The sequence below is a fragment of the Dermacentor silvarum genome, chromosome 1 (assembly GCF_013339745.2).
Source record: "Dermacentor silvarum isolate Dsil-2018 chromosome 1, BIME_Dsil_1.4, whole genome shotgun sequence".
NCBI classification, from domain to species: Eukaryota; Metazoa; Arthropoda; class Arachnida; order Ixodida; family Ixodidae; genus Dermacentor; species Dermacentor silvarum.
The window spans coordinates 215,036,439-215,061,834 of NC_051154.1; the positions used below are offsets into that span (position 1 = coordinate 215,036,439).

At 44.6% G+C, this 25,396-nt stretch overlaps 2 protein-coding genes across 2 annotated transcripts in view; one reads left to right on the plus strand and one right to left on the minus strand.

The window, feature by feature from the left end:
• Positions 1–4,935: 4,935 nt before the first annotated feature.
• LOC119436912 (sentrin-specific protease 2) lies at positions 4,936–6,722 on the minus strand. The gene has a single exon (XM_037703954.2). It carries the CDS (start codon positions 6,560–6,562, stop codon positions 5,189–5,191), a length of 1,374 nt encoding a protein of 457 aa, XP_037559882.1. The 5' UTR covers positions 6,563–6,722; the 3' UTR covers positions 4,936–5,188.
• A 936-nt stretch (positions 6,723–7,658) lies between these two features.
• Positions 7,659–25,396, plus strand: part of LOC119436752 (actin-related protein 5) — a 62,030-nt gene continuing 44,292 nt past the window's right edge. The window contains exons 1-9 of the mRNA XM_049660001.1: positions 7,659–8,045; positions 8,192–8,280; positions 8,369–8,473; positions 8,601–8,712; positions 8,782–8,880; positions 11,255–11,442; positions 18,411–18,527; positions 24,584–24,685; positions 24,778–24,858. Coding sequence (XP_049515958.1) covers positions 7,934–8,045; positions 8,192–8,280; positions 8,369–8,473; positions 8,601–8,712; positions 8,782–8,880; positions 11,255–11,442; positions 18,411–18,527; positions 24,584–24,685; positions 24,778–24,858 — 1,005 coding nt within the window. The 5' untranslated portion in view covers positions 7,659–7,933. The remainder of the gene's footprint in view (positions 8,046–8,191; positions 8,281–8,368; positions 8,474–8,600; positions 8,713–8,781; positions 8,881–11,254; positions 11,443–18,410; positions 18,528–24,583; positions 24,686–24,777; positions 24,859–25,396) is intronic.

The following is a 25,396-nucleotide window of genomic DNA, read 5'->3' on the forward strand; positions in this document are numbered from 1 at the left end:
CAGATGGTGGGCGAAACGAGGGCTCAAATCGCCACAACAACGTCAGAAACAGCTCTTAATGGCTGCCAGTATGATTACTAGGCGTCTAGGTGCTCGTACTGTTACCTGAGACAGTGCGTGCGCGCCTGTATAATTAAGAGACGCGCAACTATGTCCCGTGACACAGAACGCGTGCATTTTTTGTATGTTTCACCGCATAACATGGCTGCATTGCGGCGAAGCTGATTAGTCAAGTTTGAATTATTCGGTGAAGGCCAATGTTAAGATCGAAATAACGGAAGTTTGGGTCCATGAAAATGTATGGGAGCCAACCAGAACCTTCTTTTGGAATCGAATTAACCAAAAAATCGAATTATCCGGAGTCGAATTAACGGAAGTTTATTGTACTGTCGGACTAGTAGTGGAATTAAGTACAAGCATGCAAGAGGATACCATTTTTCAGGTTACATTGGAAGAATTGTATCATGACAATTTTTCATGCCCATTATGCCTGGAGTTTCTGTGAAGACCAAGGTTGTATATTTGCACATAACAGATAGAAAAATTATGCAGATCCAACGATCCTTCTAGAATCTATGTGAATTCGAAGCATAGCTTTCATGAAGAAAGAGGTTAATTAAATGCTAAAAACAGTTGATATTCTGAAACGCATTTTGCATCATAGTGATTGCCTGCACGGTAAATCAGCAATACGCAGAAACCATCACCATATGACCCACGTGATCTACACCAACCGTGGATTAATTACGCTTTCTCCAGGATCGGCCCACTTAATTATCATTGCGCCATCTCCAGGGTCAGCCAAGTTTACTATTGCTCTATCTCCAGGACTGGCCCACCTTACTCGACCAAATAGACGTGCCATCCCTCAGGAAAGAAAGCAGGAAAGGTTCACTTTAATAAAGGAATTATGTGCTGGTGTATATTTGCTGTACTAAGGATATTTAGGCACCGTTTGTTGTTTCACTGCATACCGTACGCATATTTTTCCGCATATAACTCGCCACCGCGTATAACCCGCACACCCAATTTCAACAGATCGAAAAGAAGAATATATATATATATTTATATATATATATATATATATAGTCAATTAGGAGTTTAAATAATAGTATTTTTGTTGTTGTTAAACGTGTGAGCATTTCTTTCATAATATATATATATATATATATATACACACACATATACTATATATATATATATATTCCACGGAAATAACGGAAATAACCGCGTATAAATATATTCCGTGTATAATCCGCGGAATTAACCACATGCAATACCGCTCAAATCTTTGCAAAAACAGTCTCCATGCGCGGATGCACGACTCGTCCACGTCCTATCTTCTGCCAGCGGCGCTGTTCCTTCATTCTTCGGTGATGCTGACAAAGCTGGATTCTCACGCAGGACTTCATATCGCGGACGAATCATTCACGTGATACGCGTCGTGAATCGATCGGATCACATTGCAGCTAGCATTCAGACTACGTCGGATGACAGCGCGGACGGAGCAGCCCTCGCATGAGCAGCGTCGATAGAGCAAACGCAATCCGAACCGAAAATCCCATTGATGATTTGGTTTACCACCGTATCGCAAAGCGCTTCGCGCGGACAAGGGAGGGAACGGGTGACGTATGAGTTTGCCGGCGCCGCGTGCGCGATTCGCTAACTACTAAAGACAAAATGGCGAACCTTAAGGAGCTTGAACACGCAGGAGTGGGGAGAGGGTGCCTGGGATTCTCTAGGAGACAACAAAACTGAACGGCGGCTTCACGGCAGCGCGCACTGCCGTGCATTCGGTAAGACATATGGTTATCATAGTCCCATGGTTAGCATAGCTAACTAACTAACTAACTAACTAACTAACTACTACATGCTAACCAATCCATGGTTAGCATAGTCCGGGAAGGTTCACTGAGAAAGCTTTCTTTTAAAAACTATTTTATCAGTGATGTGTTATTTACACTGTTATGTGCCACCAGTGCGAACACCAACTGCTTGTAAGGTTTAGGACACTTAACTGGTGCAAATGCAGCACAGCAGTGGGCATCAGATATTGCAATAACAGCTGATAGACTCGTTAATTACTTCATATCCAAACATGAAATTGTAAAATGTTAAACTTTAGCATAAATGTTTTACTTGAAGCCAGCTAGTTCTCAAAGCATGTTAGCCTGCATTGGTTTCTAGCAGACTATAGCATTTTTTTTTCAAGATATCTGTCCTTGTAGTTTGCAGCAAATGCATTAATGCTCTACTCCACCCTTGTATTTTTCCAAAAAGCCTTCCTCATGTACTTCCAGATAACGCTACATCTGTTGCCAATGTACTTTGCTGCATGTTTCAGGGACAGGCATAGCAGAACTCATGCCTATCTTGAGATTTCTAAAGATAGGCATGAGTTCATACTTAGCAGGTAATGCTGTGGAAGCTACACAAGTAGTGTGCGGTCATAGAAGTCTCCACGCATTTCGCAGTGCAGTTGCTTTTGATCTGCGACACTTTCTATAGAATAACTACTTCATATATGTTACAGCTACAACTTGTGAACGTAAAGTTACATCAAATCACATAATATTTGTGGACCTTTGTGATTGCAGTACGCAATGTAATATGGTTGGGTTGCAAGTGCAAGCGGTGCCCCATGATCACACTAATTTGTCACTAGGCTCGTGCAATGGTAAATATCTAGGTTCATATCCACAGTACCTTCCAGGTAATGGTTACGTCACATTTTGTGACATAAGGGGGTGAGACTTAATGTTCCATCAATTACATGACACATACCTATATCTTCCTTTCATATAGGTGATGCACTATTTTTTGGTAGTGAATGCGTGCAGTGAGAGATCATCTCTAGCCTGCTATGTGTGAAACAAAGTAGAGCAAATGAAAGTGCTTTCAGCAATCTACTTAGCACAGTTGCAGCACTACAGATAAATGTAAATGATGACCTTATCAGCAATTACCACAGTATTCCTGATATGACAAAGAAATGTTGGCTGGAAAGAAGACAAAAAAAAAAAAAATGTTTCTTTACTACACTGTCCTTCAAAATTTTAGCCATTCTTTAAGGAAACTTTCTACATGTAAATGGTACTGAAAGCATAAATACTGGAAGGCAACTGTCTTTCAGTTCTCCGGGAATGAAGTCATCACTTGAGAATAAAGAGCAAAACAAGTACTCACAGTGGTAAAATGAAGGAAAAACACATACCCATCAACACTCCATATTGCCAGCATGACAGATGACACCAGCCACCCCATCATGAAGACATTATTTATTATAATGAAGGCTGCACAGGGCACTTTCATAATTCATGAAATAAAAAAATATCAGAATGCAACAGAAAATGTTTATACATAGGCAAGTGCACTTTTATGGAACGATAACTGCCACAAGTTCCACGTTAATACAAGGACTGTGTGCTCCAAGTGCGACATCATCTATCCAAGTATCTCCAGTATTTTCGTTGGAATGCATGTTGTCAGGGCTCGAAGTGTTTAGCCCTTGTGATAACATAACAGTGACATAAGGGTGTGAGACTTAGTGTTACATCGGAAGGTTGAGGACAGGAGCTATGTTGGCACAGGGACACGTTGAGGACAGGGGCTTTAAGGAGTTCTGCTGTGCAGTAAGCAAGGGCCTTTACTTTAGTTGGATACCTGTGGTATGCCTGTGGTTTATTGATGCCAGTGGAATCCGAGGACCAATGAATAATGTTTGTGAACGAAGTGAGGTGCATGAATGAAACAGCATTAACAAAGACTGAAAAACACGGTTTTCCTGGCATGTGGCAGACCAGAAAAGGAAGAAATACCAGAAATACCAGAACACCTTGGACCAATGGCATGCTGACACGCAAAGGAGAAAACGAAATAAGTGCTGGGAGAATCCCATGCAGATCTACTGACGACTCTGAATTCAAAATTTATAATTACCTTTTCTTTCCACAAAATTAAGATAAATTTATTTTATTTTCACTTAATTCTCCATTTTCATAAACTAATTAGCTGCAAAAAATCTATTGTGATCCTAAACTACCTATTGTAAAATTTTGTTTTATTTTATTTTGGACTAGGTACCCAGTTCTAGGGCAATCCCCCAGGACGCGGCCCGAGCTCAAGGCATTCTGGAATGAGGACGCCTCTCCAAAGCTGCATTTACATAATAAAGATGTTTATTCTCTCTCTCTCCAAGGTTCTAGATCTACATTTCTTGGCCAATCTCCCATAGTGGGTATGAGCCACATGTCCAATGGACAACAACAACAGTGCAGAAGTGAGCCGTTCTAGGTTGCCTAGAGCTCATCGGGTTCCGGGCCTGAAGCCCAACTGTTGCCTTACTTCACTTGCCAGGCTGTTCATCAATGAGGCATGGTCCTCCACAGCTGCAGTGCCACGAGCTGCAGCCCAGCACCTGCTTGATGGTGCTAAACTGTGCTTGGCCAACCTGCTGTCTATGCCATCCTCACAAAGTGCCTACCGACACACTACGAATCCCACATCGAATCGACGTCCACAGGGCGTGCACTTGCATGAACTTCTAAACTGTGCTTGGCCAACCTGCTGTCTATGCCATCCTCACAAAGTGCCTACCGACACACTACGAATCCCACATCGAATTGACGTCCACAGGGCGTGCACTTGCATGAACTTTATCTCTAATACTGTGTGAACTACTTTACTTCGCTAGTGTAATTTTGAGTGCTCCTTTAAACAAATCTGTTTTCATATCTAGTATTGTCAATGGGTTTTAACACAGTCTGTTCAAATGCAAACGGTCATGTTCCTCTCGGCAACAGAAGTTTTGCCTTGTTAAACCTTTCCTAAAATGGACTAGACACACAGGGGATGCAAGAACCTCTACAGCATGAGTGCACACCATAAACACATTACCCTGTCCTCTCAGTCCATGATTATAATGAAATAACTACATCCACAATGAAAAATGGTTTATTTTATTTAGGACCATGCAAGTAAATCACATGCATAGTTTGTATTTTGAAACTAGATTCACAAAAAATATGAAGGAAAGGATGGCTTCACATCTGCATCAAACCGGGAATTTGGTAGAAATCTCGTGGAATATGGCAGACAATGAATTTATGAAGGTGAGTCACACATGGCTGCGCAAATGATCAAAGTCCCAGCCATGGAAACTAAGCGAACAAGTGGCTCCACACGTGCCTCAAACAGAGAGTATGGTTTGGTGCAGAATCTCATAGACAACGCGCTTCCTAAAGTACGGCATGTGCTGCTGGCCAAACGAGATGGGCGCGTCCCGCGATATACACTCAGCATACTGGCAAGTGAACATGCCGCAGTCGCTGCCATTTTGCTGCCGTGGCACGTCCATCACTTTCAAAGTCCAGCTGTCCCAGTCGAGACCGTGGTTGCGCTTGTGCTGGCTCTCGTCTTCCAGGTACCGCTGCAGCGTAGCTAGGCAGCTTGGCTGCTCGGATGCCGTGCCGATGCTGTCGTAGTAGGCAATGTGGCGCTTACGGAAGTCCACTACGGCAAGGCACCAGTGCATGGTGAAGTGCAGGGGCACCAGCAGGATATCAAATGAAAACAGGTCGATGGTGCGTGTCCAGCGCTTGAGACCGGCGTGGCCGTTGGATGCCAGCTTGGGAAAGAAAAACGTGTTGAACGCATACACGCGCGGCGAGCCTTGTTTCTCGGAGCGCAGCATCAGGAGATTCATGTAGAAGTTCACCACTTCGTCGTTCAACCACTGGCTGTCGGAGAGCGTGTGCATGTCGGCCCTGCTGATGTTGAGTCGGAAGGCCGATGCCAGCACTTCGTCGGCCGGTGACGGCACCAAGGCTTCCTCGACCTCATGTTGCATAGCCGGTGTGAGGCTGGGCATCACGACGCCTTCGACATCGCGAACGACGCTTGAGCGCTCTAACTGCCGCTGTTTTGGCGAGCAAAACCTTTCGGCTATGCGGAGACGTTCTTTCAAGGCAGCGTACCAGTCTGCTGATCCAACCGAGCACATACTCTGACGCGACACAACAGACATGGAGAGCTGGTCAGCGTAGCTCGACCCAAGGATCTTCTTCTGGATCGAATGCTGGCGCGTGCGGATGTTCGGTGACGGGGCGAAGCGACGGTGGTCGTCGACGTTCGATTCTTCGAAGTCTATTTCCATTCTGCATTCGTAGTACATCTTGAGCATCTTCTTGTAGTAGAAAAGCTCATCGACAGACTTGGACACCAACCCAGTGCACAGTTTTTTTCTCCACAGAAAGCAAGGCCGACCATGATCAGTTTCGTCTGCCACGGCTACATGCCAGTTCTCTCTCTTCCCGTAGCGCCGGTTAGGAGGTCTGTAGAACGCTTCTGTACGATTCCGCACCTGCACACTCGCCATCCATTCCTGCCAGTCAGAGTGCTTGTTCTCTTCAGTGTCTTTGTAACCTGTGCCCAGAAAGCCACAACCATGCCGCAATTTTTCTGTGCTGTTGTAGTACCCGCCGCGCGTTCGCAGCATGTTTTCCAGTGCTGACGTACCGGCTTGCGGCGCTTCCAGTCGCGGCACCATACTGCAAGTGGTCATCTCAGATCTTCCACGATGGGCTTGGGGAGAAAGTCAGAACTGCAGAACAAACTCGGTTCGCAGCTCTGTCAAAGAAAACGAAGCATACATTCAAGCGGTGCGAATGGCTAAACGCCAATAGCAATAGACTGAACAGGAAAAATGAAAGAAGCAAAATTTTCGCTGTTGCCAGACGCCTGTAAATACTTCCTATTGTTGGAGTCACATAGAACAATAAAAAGGTTACACTTCATTTAAAAACAGTAACGTTTTTAACGTTACTGTTAGCGTTACAGTTAAATAATATGGCAACAAAGAATGTCAAGCACAAAGTCAGAGATGCTGAGACAATCTCATTGGTGGTGGCAGTGGAAAAGAAAACTGCTATGAGTACCTACTTAAGAGGAAAAAACGAAATCAGGAAAGAAACAATTTACGATAACTCATAGGGAAGCTCTTTAATTTGTGAAGCGAAATCGCTTATAAAGCGAGGTACAATAAGAAGAAGGCCGTAAGAAGAAGCATGTGTTTGCTGCGGTAAAGCTAGGGAAACGATAGAGCATGTTCTATTATTAGAATCTGAAGATATCTGCCCAGCGGTCGATTTAGGCACCTCTGGTACAGTGCCTCTTGTCCTTGAAGCTCTTGGGTTCAGCTACGGTGGCTAACCGTAGTTCAGCGGACATACGCGGCAACTGAAAGATTGGTGAAATAAAAGTAGGGAAACGACAAAAGACAACAACGGATACGTACAAAAAGAAAGGTCTCAATCATAGAGTTTCATATTACTATTTATTTAGAAACTCTATGGTTCTCAATAGAGGTTCAGAAAGTTTGGTGAAGGGAATTATTCGTGTTTTATTATTATTATTATTATTATTATTATTATTATTATTATTATTATTATTATTATTATTATTATTATTATTATTATTATTATTATTATTATTATTATTATTATTATTATTATTATTATTATTATTTGGATAACATGTAGGACATTAGGCAATTAATAACAAGGATTGGCGCAACCCACCGCCCCGTTCCAAGCGGAACGCTCATAGCATCTGTCCATCCTTGATGAGCAGTGACATCCAGTCATGCATCCAGTGCCAGTGGCCAGTGGCGACGTTTGAAGCACTTGAAGTGCATGGACGGATTTTAGGAGTTCGTTCTTTATTCTATGCACATAAGGATTGGAATTAAGGATGGTGGAGAAATGAAGGTGGGCTGTGCGTAATAGTGGAAAGGCTGCCGCGCTGGTGGAGTCGACTGTGTAGTAGCTAGCTGGCGATGTCGGCGTTGATTCACGTCTTGTGTCTTGTACTGAAAACAGGTGTTTGGGGGAAGCTCGTGTAACTACATTTGTTGTACTTGAAGCAGCTGTTTGCCATGGCATCACAAAATGTTTACACCATTCCGAATTTGAACAAGGAGCCGGACAACTTCTTCGCTTACAGCGATGGAGTTCGGTTGCGGAAAACACCCGTTGTCATTGATAATGGTGAGCGTTTCTGGTTGCGGTTTATTGCACTGATGTATTCATTTACTCCGCAGAATCTGAACTCAAGCTGTAATTGGAAATGATGTGCGCCTCCGTGCATGGTTTACGCTGATGCATTCGTTATCTCGCTGAATCTTTGCTTTCAGGTTCTTACGAGTGCCGAGTTGGCTGGGCGTCTGATGAAGCACCACGAATGATATTTAAAAACATAACAGCGAAACAAAGAGGCAAGAAGGCAAGTAAGCGTGTATTAGCGTGTAACGGCTACGGCGTAACGTCTTCACATTGCCTCCTGCTCTCCCCGTCTCGTTTCTTGCCTGCAGGAAAGTGACGTACAAGTTGGAAATGACATTGCGAACATCGAGGCTGTTCGGTGGCTCCTGAAGACCCAGTTTGACCGAAACGTTGTGACACATTTTGACATACAGGTGCATTTCGATCTAGCCTTCTTAAATGAATAAATTAAACCTCAGGTGAATTCGGCCTATGGATATACGAGTGTCGCATTGTAAATACATTTTTTTTATTGTTTTCTTTCCCTGCCCGTCTTTGTAGGAGCATATCTTTGACCACATATTCAGCCACCTTGGTATCCCCACAGAAAATAGGGTGGACCATCCCATTGTGATCACAGAGGTTATTGGCAACCCTAGTTACTACCGCCAAAGTGAGTGCTGTTGGTATTGCTAGGTGAACAGAGTTATTCACTACATTTTGCATAATCACTGCCTTGCAGATATGTCAGAACTGCTCTTCGAACATTACCATGTGCCCCAAGTACTCTATGGTATTGATGCATTGTTCAGCCTGCACCACAACTGCTCCAAGAAAGCTGGTAACTATATATTTATATTTGTAACCGACGGTAGGACAGGGCATCCTACTGTAATTTGGCCCCAAGTTGATGACATAGCTTGTGGTGGTAGTTGCCAGAGAAACAAAAAAAGATAAATTCTGAGGTTTTACATGCCAAAACCACGATCTGATGATGAGGCGCACCATAGTGGGGGACTCCAGAATAATTTTGGCCACCTGGTGCTCTATGACATGCAGTTCACCTAAATCTGAGCACACAAGCGTTCTTACATTTCACCCCCATCGAAATTCGGCCGCTGTGGCTAGGATTGAACCCGTGATCTTGAGCTCAGCAGCACAACGCCATAGCCACTAAGCTAATGTGGTGGGGGGTTGCCAGCTAAATGTGGGTTTCTGGGCTTGGAACAGTGGTGGCATCCAGTGATTGAGGTAGCCCAGGGAGGTGTATCAGAAGTGCTCATCAAATGTGGTGCATGTGCAGTTTGCTTGCATAGTGCACCAATATTTTGGCAAAGGCTACTTCCGACCATTTTACAGGCAAGTGTGAGGAAGTAAAAGTGTGCAGTGAGGAGGCATATGTCCTGCTGATAAAAACTGCCTAGATGTATATAGGATAAGTCCCACTTTCTAATGCATTAGTGTTCTTTGGGTACTTAATGCACTTTTTGGCGGCTATCTTTGTTTGTTTGTATGTTTGTGTCTATGCATGTTTGTATCTAACCATTTTCCCGCCTACCTGTGTCACTAGGTAGTCAGTGATAGAATGCGTAGCGCATTGAGCTGCTGTGCTGAAGTATCAGGGTTCGAAAGCAACCATTGGACCAACTTGGGTCACTGAGTATGTGGCACTGTGAACATACGTGCCGCTCTTCAATGAACCTCTTTCATCCCGACTTGAGTCACTGTAGACGTCGGACTGGGTACGTACTGCTGTTCGAAGAAACTCTTTAACCCCGACTTGGAGTGCTGGGTATGTGCCACTCGGTCTATGCTGGTCTCCAGAGAACCTCTTTCATGCCAACTTGGGTTACTAGGCATGTGCCAGTAGGTGTGTGCCGCTCCTCAATGAACATATTTGACGCCAACTTGGGTAACTAGGTATGTGCCACTGGGAATGTGCGACTCTACAATGACGAAAAATATCCCTTAAATTTCTCCGATGCCGAGTGGAAATAAGCCCATATCACAAGGGTTCCTCAAGGACAGCAACTCGACGCATTAACAGGCTGTGCCACAAATGCACTGGGTATGTGCCTCTTTTCAATGAACGCCTTTCATGCCAATGGTTTAGCGAGTTGCGCGATTAATGCATCGAGTATGTGCCACTCTTCAATGAACTTCTCGCCAACTTGGGTCACTGAGTGTGTGCCCTTGAGCGAAGCAAGGGAACAATTCTAAGTGTTCGCAGGCACCGGCGCACCACGCTTCTCGTCTCGGAGGCCACGCGCAGACTTCTCAGCAGCACCACTGGATGGCACAACGTGTCCAGAAAGAAGCGCAAGAGAGGAATTCGGTTGCCACATGACGCGTTCCTCAGTGTTCGTGTGCACTGGAGCACCATGCATTTGGAGGCCATGTGCAGGCTTCACGGCAGCAGCTCTAGACGACACAAAGTGTTCTTAGGGAAGCTTGAAAGAGGCGTCCTGCTGCAGTACACGCCTCATACATAACTTGTTTCAACAGTTGCAACTTGTGTCGCTATATCATTCAATCCTAACGCATTCCCGTCAGCAGTCATTGTGAGATGGGTACTGCCGCAAATTTTTTTCTTCTTTATGAAATGCTTCTGAGCTCTTGGATATGCTCGTGCACAAATCATAATTTATGATGAAGACACTAAAAGTGCTTTAAGCATGACTCGATTCAGTCTCATATCTCCATCAAAGGTTAAAGAAAGAGGTCTGCTAAAGACTGTTTCCTAGCTGCACACCAACTTGTCTGCCATCGTCGTAAAATAGCTAAGTAGAATTGTGCAAAGTGGTCCTTGTATCTTTTTTTCTTTTTTATTCACCTCATGCCTTTCACATCACTATGAAACATGTTACCAACACAATTGGATAAGATTCAAGGAGTAGAAACAGACATCACAATTAGATGGAGCATCCAATTGGGCTGGTAACATGTTCCCCAGCTGGTACATTTAAGCAGCTATAATTTTATCTCCATTGTTTTCACCACTTCCTTAAGGCACAGCTAAACAGTCTCTTGCTGAAAATTCTTTTTCACCTGTCTTATGGCTGAGTCTTCCACCATCTTTTTGTCAAAATGTGTAGTGATCTGAACTTTGATTCTGAAATCAAATACTCTTACACATAGTTTTTAAAGTGTTTAGTTTATTTTCATTTAACTAATTTTGCTAATGGAACAGTGGCCATTCTTTTTCTTTTTTTTAGAGAATGCATTGGTCTTGTCGTTTGGACACCACACAACACACATCATTCCTGTACTGAATGGACGAGTTGACATCGAGAACTCCAAAAGGATAAGTCTTGGTGGAAACAACATAACAGCATATTTGCAGAGGCTCTTGCAATTGAAGCACCCACATCTGACAGCTGCAGTGACATTGAGCAGAGCTGAGGTAGGTGGCTTCCTTTGCACCACTGATAAATTTTATGTAACAGCTGCTTGTAATTACAGGACTTCAAAATTTATTGAGTAATTTCATTTCCTTTTTTTATAATACTTTAGTAACTACTCATTGTGAACCATGACATATATAACCTGCCAGTGGACTGCATTAACTTAAACAAGTTTTTTTTTTAGTGTGTTTCTGGTGCCTTATGGTGTGATTAGCAGTGTGAAGTATTTAGACCAGTTTATAAACAATCAGACGTATGGAATGAAACATAAAAATGCTTATACTGTGGTTTAGAGCACAGTAGGAATGTGCTTCCAGCCATTTTTTCCCTCCAACTGAGCTAACGAATTCATTCTTGCCACTGTAGGAGTCTGTACCAACACTACAGTGGGCATTGCTAAACAAAAGCAGCAAAAACATTTCTTCATGCTGGCGTTCAGCAATGAGTGTTCCGTGAAATCAGAGGCTTGCAGTGCTTTTGTGGCTTATTCATGATAGGCTTTTTTAAAAAGCCTTGCAATTGCCAAGAACATGAGAGCAGGGATCGTATTTTGTAATAATTGATTTCATTTTTTGTTCTTCATTCATCATGACCAGGGGTTAATTCCAGGAATAACAGCGAAGTGGTTTCATGTGAGAGAATGAGAGAGCGAAAATAATTGAAGATAAATGAATTAATGAATTATAGAGCCAACAGCAAACAAGCACAGCAATGTAGCATACATAGCATCGCATACATAGTAGCTGCAAGGACGAGTCCTTCAAACGAGGAATGTTTTCATTTGTGGTGAACGTCCATGCACGCTTCAAACGTGTAGTGTTTGAGTTGCCACGAGCTTTGATCAGTCTTGTAACATGCATTTCATGTTAGCCAGAGTTAATGTAACATGAGGTGGTACAACACCCTTGTGAAATTTCAGGGGTTCGGTTTTATCACATGAAAACATCGGTGATTGTAGTAACACCAATCGTTCTCGCAGTGAAGATATTAAAATATGCCTCCTAGCAATCTATTATTTAGGCTCTTAAAATTTCAGTTGCAGACAAATTCTTCTGAGCACAATAAAAAAAAAGGGCCAGCTACATGAATGTCGGACAACGCGATCCTGGTTAATCTTGCTTTGGACGCGCTCAGCTCGCCAACAGCAATTATCCATTTTCAAAGCAATTTGGACGAACTTATCACATCCACTTTGTTTTTCTTCTACTACATAGACTGCTGCAGTGCTAGCGTTTGAAATCCATGGTTATCTTGCTCTTTTTTGCTTTACTACATAAATGTCAGCACTCTTTCAGCACTTTGAAGGCCACATTGATTCAGTCCTTGTGTTGTACAACATAGATGGCAGCCATTTTGCCTGCGCTGGAAGGGCGCGTTCATTTCGGTCTTTGTTTTCTACTACATAGACGCCAGCACTTTGTCAGCGCTTCAACACCGCACCGTGTTTTTGGAATCGCACACTTTTTATGCCTTTTGGCAGATTTGAAACAGTGGCATCCGCCACTGACAGCTCGCATGTAAGTCACGTGTGCAAAAGAAAGCTGCTGCTCAACTCTGACAGTTCAAGTGAGAGTGAAAACGATGCATTAGAGTTTTGTTCTTCGAGCGAAGAGGATGATGGTCTTCTTATCACTTCTTCTACCGAAGGTGATGGTTCGGAAAACATTGACTTGGTCCGATAGCGGTGCAGCATTTTCACTCTTGAAACATGAAGCAAATTGGTTGAAAAAGCTTTAGAAGGGTTTTCAATGGACTGAAATTTGAAAATAAGCCATAAAAAAAAACGCAAAATAAGGTTACTTTTGATCAAAATAATAAAACACTTAAAGGAGCCCTTAACCACACCTCGGGCATGGCGAAATAACATGTTCACAGCAGCGTATGCTACCCCTGGACTATCCTAGCCAAGTTTTGCTGTCATACACGGTGCGTGGAGCTCGCAAGCAGAGTGCAAAGTCACCTTTCTCTCAAACGCTCTCTATTCAACAGAAGCCATGATCCTCACTCTTTTCTGGACGCTTTATTTCATAATAAAGGGCATTCCCATATACGGCTGCTATTGATCGCTACAGTCGGCTACACCACGGCCGTCGTGGAGTGCCGCCAAGAGTCAACTGGCTAAAGCGCACTGCAGCTCGCCGAGGACAGCCGCATTTGGCTTACGTTTAGTGCATCGTAGGCACGAAAATCTAAAGTCGTGGCGTCTACGTTAACATCCAAAATAAAATTTAAACTGCGCACCACGGTGACATTTCGAAGGCAGAGCATTGTGGCCACACCTCACTCCGCTGGAGTCTTCGCAGTGCAAGGCATTGAAGAAGGAATGGGAGCACAGCGGAGGCTGTGTTTGATTGCCAATAACTCCGCGTCTGCTGAATGCATTGAAGTACATTTTGTGGCAATGTATTTCTGAAATAGCGTATTTGCACTTCAAATGCCTTTCTCCACTTCGATAAAAAGTGTTTCAGGGCCCCTTTAAACGGCCCCTCAACCAGGCCACATAACAAATTTTGGTTATAGGCTGGAAGTTGTTATGTGTTGTCTAAGGAGTGTTCTACTGCAAAAATTTCTCAAATTAGTTCATTTATGGTAGAGATAAATATACTTGAAGTGCCGTGAACCCATGATTTCATGAAGCAAGCGTCACCGCCAGAATAGACACTCTCTCCACTCGGCCCGTCTAGCCTCCATCAGTGAAATCCCTTCCCTGCATTCTCCCATACCAAAGCCAGAGGATCGTGTGACGAATACGTCATGGGCCACGCCTTTTTTTTTTCTCTCTCTCGTGTTTTGCTGAGTGGTGCACTTCCGGGGACGGTCTCGCGTGCACTGCACGATTAACAGTATAAGTCAGTGCCATAATCACGAGTACTGAAGCAGGTGCGTCTGAGACGATGAAAGAGCATGATCGCAGCACTGGAACGCGGTAGAAAATTACATAGTTTCGTTCTCTCTGCGTGCAACTGCATGATGATGTGGGAACAAGCAGACGAAACGGAAGTACATCTCTCTTGCTATGGTACGAAGTAAAACATAAACATGCAGACATTCGGTTTGTATGTTTTATTATTTCTATAGACGAATTGAAGCAACAGATTAAACAAATAACTGATGTTGCCTTGAAGTATCCTTCAGTCACGTGTCACTATGAGTGACCCCACAGTACTGCCATGTGTGTAGGCGCACTTGCACAATTGACGTCGACTGTCCTGCTGGGAGTGTGGCGTTAGCGAGGAGGAGAGCAAACGGCACTTGGTTTGAAATTTAAGCTCTGTCTGCTGTGCGTAGGGATGTAATACTTAGCAAACATAATCATTAGCGTGCATTGTATGCACTGCGTTTGTCAGCTCAAAATGGCCAGTCCTGGTGAGGGGCCCTTTAAGGGGTTAAGGCGAATTATAAAAATGGATGTCCAATTCGCTAGAAAATTTTTTTTTTATTGATTAATGGGGTTTATCCGAAGGAGTACTGGTGCTTTGAGAGACATCATAGTGGAGAAGAGCAGATTAATTTTAGCCGCCTGGGCTTCTTTAATGTGTACCTAACTCAAAATGAAAGTACTGCATGAGTGTTGTTGCACTCCACCCAATCAGAATTTGGCCACCATGGATCGGAATCAAACCTGCAATGGTCAGCAGCAGAATGCCATAGCCTTTGGGCCACTACTGCAGGTGGAAAAAAAGGGCAGAATACTGGTAGTTCTGTGAATTCAGATAGTGACGATTGTTAATTTAACCTGCCTTTTAATTTGACCATGTTCAAGTGTTTGAAGAGGTGGCCAAATATGGCACGTCTTCTATTTCTCTTGGACTTTTTTTATAGTAATGTTGGACAATTAAAGCAATTTTGCACGTGTTGTTATTATTGAAACAACACGTGCAATTATTGAAAGTCACTGTGTAACTCAGTATATCAATCTGTTATGAGCTATATTAGATTAAAAAAAAAAAAAAAACTTATCCCGGCCACGGCGGCCTCATTTCGATGGGGGCGAAATGCGAAAACACCCGTGTACTTAGATTTAGGTGCACGTTAAAGAACCCCAGGTGGTCCAAATTTCCGGAGTCCCCCCACTACGGCGTGCCTCATAATCATAACTGGTTTTGGCACGTAAAACCCCATAATTTAATTTTTTTAAAAATCTTATTTACATGCAGCATTTTTTAATTTTAGGTCTTGTTTAGCTGGGCTGGGATTATGTGAGCTGGTTGACCTATGTGATATGTGTTTGCTTTCAATCATGGATATATTTACGGTGGACGCTGAATAAATCGAAGTCTGATAAACACAAATTTTAGATATTCTGAATCACATTCCTTATTTTGTTTGGTACCGTATTGCCTTCGTAGTACAGTCGAATCTCGTTAATTCGAACATGCTTAATTCGAACTGCCGGTTTATTCGAACTGACGCTGTGGCCCCGTCAAAGGTATGTGTATTTCAATAAGCGAAAACGCTCGGTAATTCGAATGCAAAAGCATTTGCGACGGTTAATTCGAACATACCGCGGACCGACAATGCTCTCAGCAGCAGGCCAAATAACGCGGCGGCGCCTCCGACCGGCATTGCTCCGACACCGCCATAGAGCAGAAGCTTAGGAGAGACCCCTTAATGCTGCGGCAGAGGCCTAGTCCGGCCAACGAAACTGCCCACGCCGGCACACGCTTGCTTCCCGATAACGGCAGAGAACGAAACTTCAGGGAGCGGGCTAATCTGCGCCGGCTGGCTGTACCGGCGGCGCCGGACAGCGGCGGGCGCACACTGAGACAGTCGAAGGGGAGGGAACTAAGAGAGAGGGCAAGGGGAGCCACTGAAGCGGCGGAGTTGCCGAGGCCAAATCTGCTTCCCTGCCGCCCTCCTCCCTCACCTTCGACGGTCTCCGCACGCGCCCACCCGTCGCCATTCGGCGCCGTCCGCTCCCTGAAGTTTCACTTGCTGCCGTTATTTAACCAAGCATTGGCCGGCGTGGGCGGTTGCGCGCCGCAATATTTCACGACTCCCACCGTTCGTGCATCATGCTATGGTGCTCGAATACAGTCGAATCTTCCTATAACGAATGCTGCTATAACGAATTTTCCGCCACAACGAAGATTTTACGATTCCCCGTCAGCTGCCCATAGAAATTAATACAAAAAAAGTATCTCCATAACAAAGGCGTTTTATTTGGTATTTCCGCTTCAACGAACTTTTGGAGAACGAAACTAGGACTAAATTGAAGTTGGAACTGCCAAGAAGGCAAATTAGAAGGCCCTTTCAAAGCTGTGACGATCGTATGTCCGCTTGAACGAGGTTTTTGTGAACGAAATCAAGTTCGTAGTACCGATTTACGCCACTGCAATTCATAGCCACGCGTGGTCATCACGCGCCTGCACGAGACTGCATGGGATCACCACAATCGCTGCCGTTTTCTGTGGTATGTCCGGTCGAAATGGCTATGCCAACGAAGAAGAGTAAATTTCTCTCTCGAGAAGGCACATGTGATCGCCGAGGCAGAAAGCGGAAGGAAAAAATTTCGCAGTTTTGCTCGAAAGGTGAAGCATCGATTGCGATAGCAGATTAGTAGATTAGTAGACAGCTATACGAACTAAGGATTGTAGTTGTATCGGCCGTATAAACTTGTAAACATTCGCTTACGAACTAAATTACCAAGCATGGTGTCATGCGCGCACAGGTAAACATGAAGACATCTCGCTCGATGACCGCGGAAACTCGGGTGTCAACACGCTGGAATGAGAAGGCGCGGCAATAGCAGCGAGCAAATTGACCTCCGTGCCGTGTCTCGCTTCAACGCGAACTAAACGTCGAAAGCACAGCGCACATGAGTCTACCGGCACTAGTTGCAATTTGCCCACATCGCAGATCGCTTTGAAGATGAGGCCCGCCTGGGCGCGCACATTGTGCACGGTGCAGATTGCTTTCAAGATACGGCGGCCGCGCCGCAGCCGCTGTTGTCAACATAATGCCAACGTCTCGTCGTCTGGAGAAAATGACAACCCACTAGACACACCGACTCCGGAGACTGCTTTGATAGTAATGGATCTTTTTGACCTCGTCTTAAAAGTTATCAGAGCCCACGACAATGACATTGCGATGGCTCTTTTAACGGACTGTGAGACTCGCGTAATGGCTTTGCTTGCCGTGAAGCGTAAGAAATCCAGGCTGACCAACTGCTGGAAATAAAACTTCCGGTAAGCGCAAGCTTGCCAAGTTTGGCGACTTTGTCATAAATATGCAATGAAATTGTGATAATTGAAACCGCTTCATTGCGACAGTGCATGTGCCGCAAATTGAGTGTTTTGCAATCGGCCGGGCACGCGCGTTGAGTTAAGCATCAGCCACACTCAACCTTTGCCCCCACGCCATCGCGAAGATTTCCCGGACGATGGTTTCGGTTTCGTTCGCGGCTTTGCCGTTTGGCGTACGTATATACATACTAATTTCGCGTCAACGAAGTTCCTCCACAACGAAATTTTTCGCGTGTCCCATGAATTTCGTTGTAGCGGGACTCGACTGTACTTCAAAATACGTCGAACTTAATTAATTAGAACTTCTTTTAATTCGAAAAAAATTTCCGGGCCCCGTCGAGTTCGAATTATCGAGATTCGACTGCTTCAAATTAACAAAACACTTTCTTCTAAAATTTGGTTAAATCTAATTAGCGCAAAAGCTCCTGTGCTGGCTGTGGGTTTTGGTTGTACTATCTGTTTCAAAAGTTCCTAGGCTACAGTGCTTGCAGCTAGAATGGTCGTAAAGTCATGGGGTGATAGTCTGGTCAGTACTGTTGTGCCACATAGATTTCATTTTGAAGAAGCTTCTTTTGCACTGGGGTTGTGCATGTTAGGGAGCCTAAATCGGGCCATACTGGGGCTTTTTTTTTTTTTCATCCTGTAACTGTTATTGCTTGTAAAAATGCAACTAATTCCTTGACGGTTGCTGGAAAAAGAAAAAAAAATGATGTTACTTGCAGCACCTGGTTCATCAGCACTGTTACGTCGCAGAGAATTACATTGACGAGCTGGAAAAGTGGGCTGACGTTGACTATTTTGATGAGCACTGTCGACAAGTTCAGCTTCCGTACAACATGGTGAGAACATTTGTTTCTATCTGCTTTCTGCGTGTGTGTGTGTGTGTGTGTGAGTGTGTGTGTGTGTGTGTTTTAATCTAAAGAAATGCTGGAATTTGCACTTGAAGGAGTACTGACGCTCATAGATGTGCGCAATGGGGAGTGAAGCTTCCTTCTTAATGCTAACAGGAGGGGGTGGAAATGTGGCTCATAGCACTTGGTTTCTATATTATTACTTGCATCTAGCTCCTCATCATCATCATCCTATTTATGTCCATCATAAATGGTCGTAATGGCGGTGAAATTCACGCAAGAATAAAAATGGGTTGGCACATAGGCAAGCATTACAAAGTTATCCTGAAAAAGAAAAGTGTAAAATCATTGCATTCTACTGGTACTAACAATATGAGGCAGAAACCTAACTTTAAAAAATAGTTAAAGACCTCACAGTGAGCAATAGAATGAAAAATGTTAGGCATGATGTTAAGAGACAGGAAGACAGTGGTGTGGATTAGAGAGCGAACAGATGTAGCTGATACTCTAGTTGACATTATGAGAAAGAAATGGAGTTGGGCAGGCCATGTAATGCGTAGGGTATTTAACTGGTGGTCTAATATATTTACTGAATGTGTGCCAAGAGAAGGGAAATGCAGTCAGGGACATCAGGCAACTAGTTGCTGTGACGAAATTTTAAAATTTGCAGGCGTAAGATGAGGTCAGCTGGTGCAATACTGGGGTATTTTGGAGATCACTGGGAGAGGCCTTCATTCTGCATTGGACATATGGCACTTAAAGATGGATAAATCACAACAGTGTAACTCGTGTTGGTGAAGTTACAAGGAGGGCTGAATAATTGGCAGGTGTCTCCCATCCTTTAATTTTTGACGAAATTTTCTTAAACAGCTCTGTTTGAGATGTTTGGGAGCTACTTTGCAGCTGCCTAGCATCGAGCTAAATGGGGTTGGTGATGGTGCTTAAGGGAAGGGGCTGAGCGGGGGACACTGCTGAGAGATTAGGCCCCATCCATCTATTGGGTGCTCCTGCACATGCCTGTGCTAATACAGCATTTTTTTTTTCTTTAGTAAGTAGCTTTCAATTTGGTGATTATGGTGCGAAACTTGCTGCTGCAGCACACAACATAATTATACCATACTTTGTTGTCATTGGCTTGTAGCGAGTGCTGATTTCACTGGTAGATTCCACTGTGACTCATGGCCCCATTCAACATTGTGGCAGTTCCAGCTGACTGTTATGTGGTGCCACAAACTACTGACAAGCAGGGTGTGGTAGTCTTCATAAAACCAAAAAACTTAGTGTTGTTGCCTAAGTGAGTGCAGTTTAAAGCTGAATGAGACCGAGCTTACTTAGGGGGGGGGGTGGCTACTGTACTGCAGGTGGGGGGGGGGGGGACTCCTGTGCCAATTGTGCCATTTTGATACAAACACAATTTCCTGTGCCAAACTGCGCCAAACACAGAAAATTGACCGAAATTGTGCCACATTGTGCCAGAAGGGCTTCGGTATGTGTGCTCTGGCAGTGGCCGTGAACAGCGAGCGGATTCTTTTTCCGAAAAAGATTGCAGCCATTCACATTTGCACACCGCGCGAAAACGCCTCCCGCAGTTTCTCATAATTTTCACGCGTATAACACTGGACGTTTCGGCCCTTCTGGCAAGTGGCCGGCGCGCGCGTGGCCACTCCCAGCTGTAGCCGCTGCTGTTGGAACACCCAGGCCGGCTGTACTTAGAGCGTACTAGAGTACGCTTGAGTGGGCTGAGCGGTGCGGTGGTCCCTTGCTGAGGTGCAAAATAACAAAAAGTAGGCTGAGGGCGCTGCGAGTGAACTAGGTATTGGGAAGGCGTGGGCTGCAGCGGGTGCAGTGGGAAGGCGTCTCTGCTTCCAGGGCCGGTATAATGTAAAACTATTCCAATCTGTTTTTATGCCCATAGGGGTGCAACCTGAGCCATTTGGACCTATCACAAAGGGCTAATGGCAGATTTGAAATAAAAAGTCGCAGTTTCAAAAGCGAAGCATTGATTGCAATAGCAAATTAGTAGACAGCTATACGAAGTAAGGGTAGTAGTTTTATTGGCCGTGTAAACTTGTAAACATTCACTTGCTAACTAAATTAACAAGCATGGTGTCTCGCGCGCTCTAGCAAACATGAACACATCCCACTCTATGACGGCGGAAGGTCGCTGTCGGAACGCCAGAGTGAGAAAGCGCGGCAGCAGCAGCGAGTGAATTGGCCTTCGTGCTGCCTCTCGCTTCAATGTGAACTAAGCAGCGAAAACACAGCGCACACGAAGCTATCAGCACTCGCATTCTGTCCAAATCGGATCACTTTCAAGATAGGGCTCTCGCGGCCGCGCCAAGGTCGATCCAAATGGTCGCAAAGCTTCAGATGAAAAGCGGTTCAGAACGAATTGTCACTGACATCAGCAAGGGTGGTTATGGGAGCAGCGATTGAAGCGCGACTATGTTTGGAGGGAACAAACATTGGGAAAGAAAAAAGCATTTTTTAATTAAAGTGGAGAAACAGTTAGGATTCATTAAACGAAAATAAAATTCCTAATCAATTTTATGTACACATGGCGAAAATAGAACAACTCTATTTTACTTGATCATTATCAATAAATACCTTTTTTCAGCGCCCACCGATAGCGGCGGGCGTTGACGCCACTATCACTTGCAATGCAATGCAGCTCTTGAAGTGGACAGAAAGGCGCGCTCGTAAAGTTCATGCCCTCCTCACATGTTGGGTTGCTTTGCTTGTCGGCGTTTGTCTTAATTTGGTGACGCGGGTAGTTTCATTGTTTCTTAGCTTGTTCAGTCAAAAGTAGTGAGTTGCGACCGCCAGATAGTTGCTTACTTTAGTTGTTTTCGTGGGACAGCGCTGGCCGACGGGCTTGGCGTTCGGCGAAAGAATGAGCACTCTACGCCCAAAGCGTTTGTCGGCTTCCAAAGAAAGTATGTTCCGTGCAGCAATACGATTTCAACACCCGTACAGCTGAACTTTTCCTGCATCGCTTTCCGCGCTGAAAGCTCGAAACGCCCATCAGGTCGAATGGCGGGGCATTTGAATATACAGCTCTAATGGCAGGTCTTCGAAAACAAATTTCGTGCCTTTAAAAACAAAATGACGTCACTTTTGTTTTTAACGGATATGACGTCCAATTATTTTTTCTTCCGCCGGAAATGTTCCCTCCTCACACAGATGGCGCTAAGCCCCATCAACCGCAGATGAACCGCCATGTTTTGAACGTATGGGCTTCTATGGAAGCTTCGCTACCAGGTATATTTACCTTGGCTGCGCCTTACGCAGCAGCCGACAGAGTAGAACCCCTCACCTCCCTCCCCTCCACCCGGTGCCTTGCGCGCGATGGGAGACGGCGCGCTTCTTCCTTGCTTTCATCCCTTGCGCGAGCGATATTGAGTGGCCATCGTCGGCTCACCGTTGCACATTTTCACTAGCACATACGGCGTGCGGCGACGACGTTATCGCCTCTGCACTTTATGCGGAACATCACGACGATGGCAGAAATACACACCTGGAGTGTCCATATCATTGCTGTCACAATAAAAACAGATTGGAGCAGTTTTACGTTATACGAGACCAGGGTTTATTGCGGCTTGGTGGGTCTGTGGTGACATATGATGACCCAGAAATTATGTTACCGTGTCAATTAGACCGCATAATTTGAGAACATACCGCTACCAACATGAGCATCGGTGCAGGAATATGCAGGGTGTTTCAGCGAACACTTTCACAAATTTTTAAAGGTTGCCTGTGGTTCTACAATTATAGTTAATGAGCTGGTCTACTCGAAGAGGTGGACATTACTTGCATAAGAAATTGAAATGCATAATCGAATAATTAACAAAAATTCACTAATGAAGTTTTTAACCAATTACCTGATGACCCATATTGAAATTTACAAATTGTAGCCGTGGAGTTCGCAAGGCGGATCCACTTGGAACGAATTCTCGGGATGACACCAGTTTCGAGATATTAATTCCTGAACTTTGTGGAGAAATGCATTGGCGTTCCAGTTAGTTTCTTAACAAAATGTTGCTTTATGCATTAAGCACAAAATTAACAAATGCGCACTAAGGATCGTGTCTGCTAAGTATGACATCCCTATGCGCCGCGGAAAGAGCTTAAATTTCAAACTAAACGCCGTTTGTTCTCCTCGCGGGTGCCACGCTCCCAGCCGGAGAGCCAACATATATCACACAAGTGCGCCTACGTACATGGCAGTGCTGTGACGTTGCTCACAGTGGCATGTGACTGTGAGGCAACAGCAGTTATTTGTTTGATCTGTTGCTTCAGTAGACGAAATAAAGTTAATAATAAAACCAACAAATCGAATATCTGTGTGTCCTTTTTTTACTTCGTACCGTAGCAATAGAGATGTACTTCCGTTTCGTCTGCTTGTTCTCAGGTCGTGCAGTTGCGCGTACAGAGAATGAAACTGTCATTTTCTACCGTGTTCCAGCATGCAATCGTGCTTGTGATCCACTTGCGTCTGCCTCAGTGTTCATGTACCACTGACTTATACTGCTAGTCAGATGTTCTCGTGCACAGCGTGCAAAATTGTGTGCTGCACGAAACGAGACAAATGCAACAGCTTGCATGTGAGACCGTCGGCGTAAGTGCGCCACACAGCAAAAAAAGCAAGAAGAAGGGGGGGGGGGGGTGCTCGTGACGTATGCGTCATGCGATCCTCCAGCTCCGGTATGGGAGAACGCAGGGAAGGAATTTCGCTTGTGGATGCTAGACAGAAACGAGTGGAGAGAGTGTCTATGCTGGCGGTGATGCTTGCCTCCCGAAATCATGGGTTCGCATCACTGAAATATTTCTATCTCAGCTATTAATGAACCAATTTGAAAAATTATTGTGTTGAACACTTCCTAGAGAGCATTTAACAACTTCCAGCGTATAACAAAAATTTGCTGTGGCCTGGTGAGGGACCCTTTAACTGTATACGTGAGTAATATACTGCACCTAATTTGCAATTGTAGCACACAAATAGTATTTTTAGGGCTGAATAATATGCAGCTTAATTTTAAATTACATTATAGACTTGGCCACCTTTTCAAAGAATGTGAATGTTTGCTGGTGTATGTTACAATTAGTCCTTTGTCTAAATGGCAAACGAATGAAGAGTGCTGGAAGAAGGTTCACCAGATGTTAGCCGACAAATTGAAACGGCGCTTTTATAGCTCGATAGCATAGCCACTTTGGTTGGTGCCAAGGAATCGCCTATGGACAGCTTCTCAGTTTTTCACTGGCCCTCTCGGGAGCGCGTCCTCCCAGCCCTAGCAACAGTGAAGCGCTGTGCTTCACAGAGGACTTAAACACATGCATTGCAGCATTGAATAACCACAATCTTGTGAGCAAGGTGTTCATACGTTACAGCACAACCCTTCTCTTCAGTGCGAACATCGAGCGAGTGTTTAGTGTCGCTACAGATGACTTCGCAAAAAAAAAAAATTTGAAGAGCATGCTCTTGAAGATAAACAATGTACAAGCCTGGTTGAGGGCACCTGATAGCATGCAAACTGTTACTGTGTGTCTTGCTGTACGATTTCCCTGATACGAGACACATTGTTTTTATTCCGTGTGGTTGGAGGGTACCCGTACCTTATGTTATCCTTCACCATCATTTTACCCAAGACGAACCTCTTGTGCCACATGAACACTCACTTCTGTGATAATGTCTCATTGTCGTAAGCATCACGGAGAAGCTCATACATCCGTGTGGCTGTCTTGCCAAGCTTCACACAGAATTTTACGTTTACACACTGTTCAAGATGGACGTCCATATCTCCACATAATGCCATCCAGCGACTGCCACAGCAACTAACATAAGTGACACAGGTTAGCTGGTCCCTAAAGTTTGTGCTACACAGACGTACCAACATGTATTTAGAGGAATCACATCCCTCACTCATATATTCCTCCCGCCCCTATTCTCTTCTATTTTGGCAAAGCTTAGGTCAATCCGCTGTATGCTCATGACTGCACCTTGCCTGCGTGAATGAAGAAGTGCCTTTGTGTCAACTCTTTTCCAGACTTCCAGTGGTGTTATTGGCTCTGGAGTTGGAAAGATGGACATCTGCTTCAACATTGTAAAGAGAGTGCAGGAGTCCATAGCCAAGAAGAAACAGGACACGGTCAGTGTGATTGATGTGCTATGGGCACACAAGGGTCAATGGCCTTGTGACTGGCACTTTCTGTACCTTGTTTATTCTTTGTTTCGTTGCAGCTTGCAGATGATGAAGAAAAGCTGCAGCAGCTGATTAGTATTCAAGAGCTGTTGGAATTTGAAGATGAGGCGACCTTTCAGGTCAGGTCTAACAGAAGTATGATGTTAGCAAGAGAGATTTATTGAACGTGATAGTTCTGGCCGAACTGCACCATCACACCTTATAGTGTTGCATTCCAAGTGTCAAGACTTGAACTTTGGGAAATGCTGCATATTTGTGAATTTCCTTGAAAAAAAGAAAAAAGTAACTATTTTGTGAGCATTAAAAACTATAGTGGGCTTTTTAGGAGGTTTTACCAGCTGTTTAATATACAGTAAAAGCTCGATGATACGATCACGGATAATACGAATTTCCGGATGATACGAATTTTTCTGTGGTCCCGGCCGAGCCCCATTACTTTGCAACGTGCTAGAGAACGGTTGTTACGAATCGATTTTCGGCCTGTGTCGGTTGATACGAATAAACGCCGCCCCACTGACGGCCGCGAAAGAGAATAGCGCGCAGTCACGCGCTTTCTCCCATTATCTTTTGGTGCGGAGGCGCGGACGCGGCGCCGGACAGCGCGGACTCCGCGACTGGGCGCGAAGAGTTTAAAGCGGTGGCGCTTTCGTACTTTTC

What these genes read in the sequence shown, in the direction of transcription:
- LOC119436912 (XM_037703954.2), bottom strand. Translation starts at nt 6,562, where the DNA reads ATGACCACTTGCAGTATGGTGCCGCGACTGGAAGCGCCGCAAGCCGGT.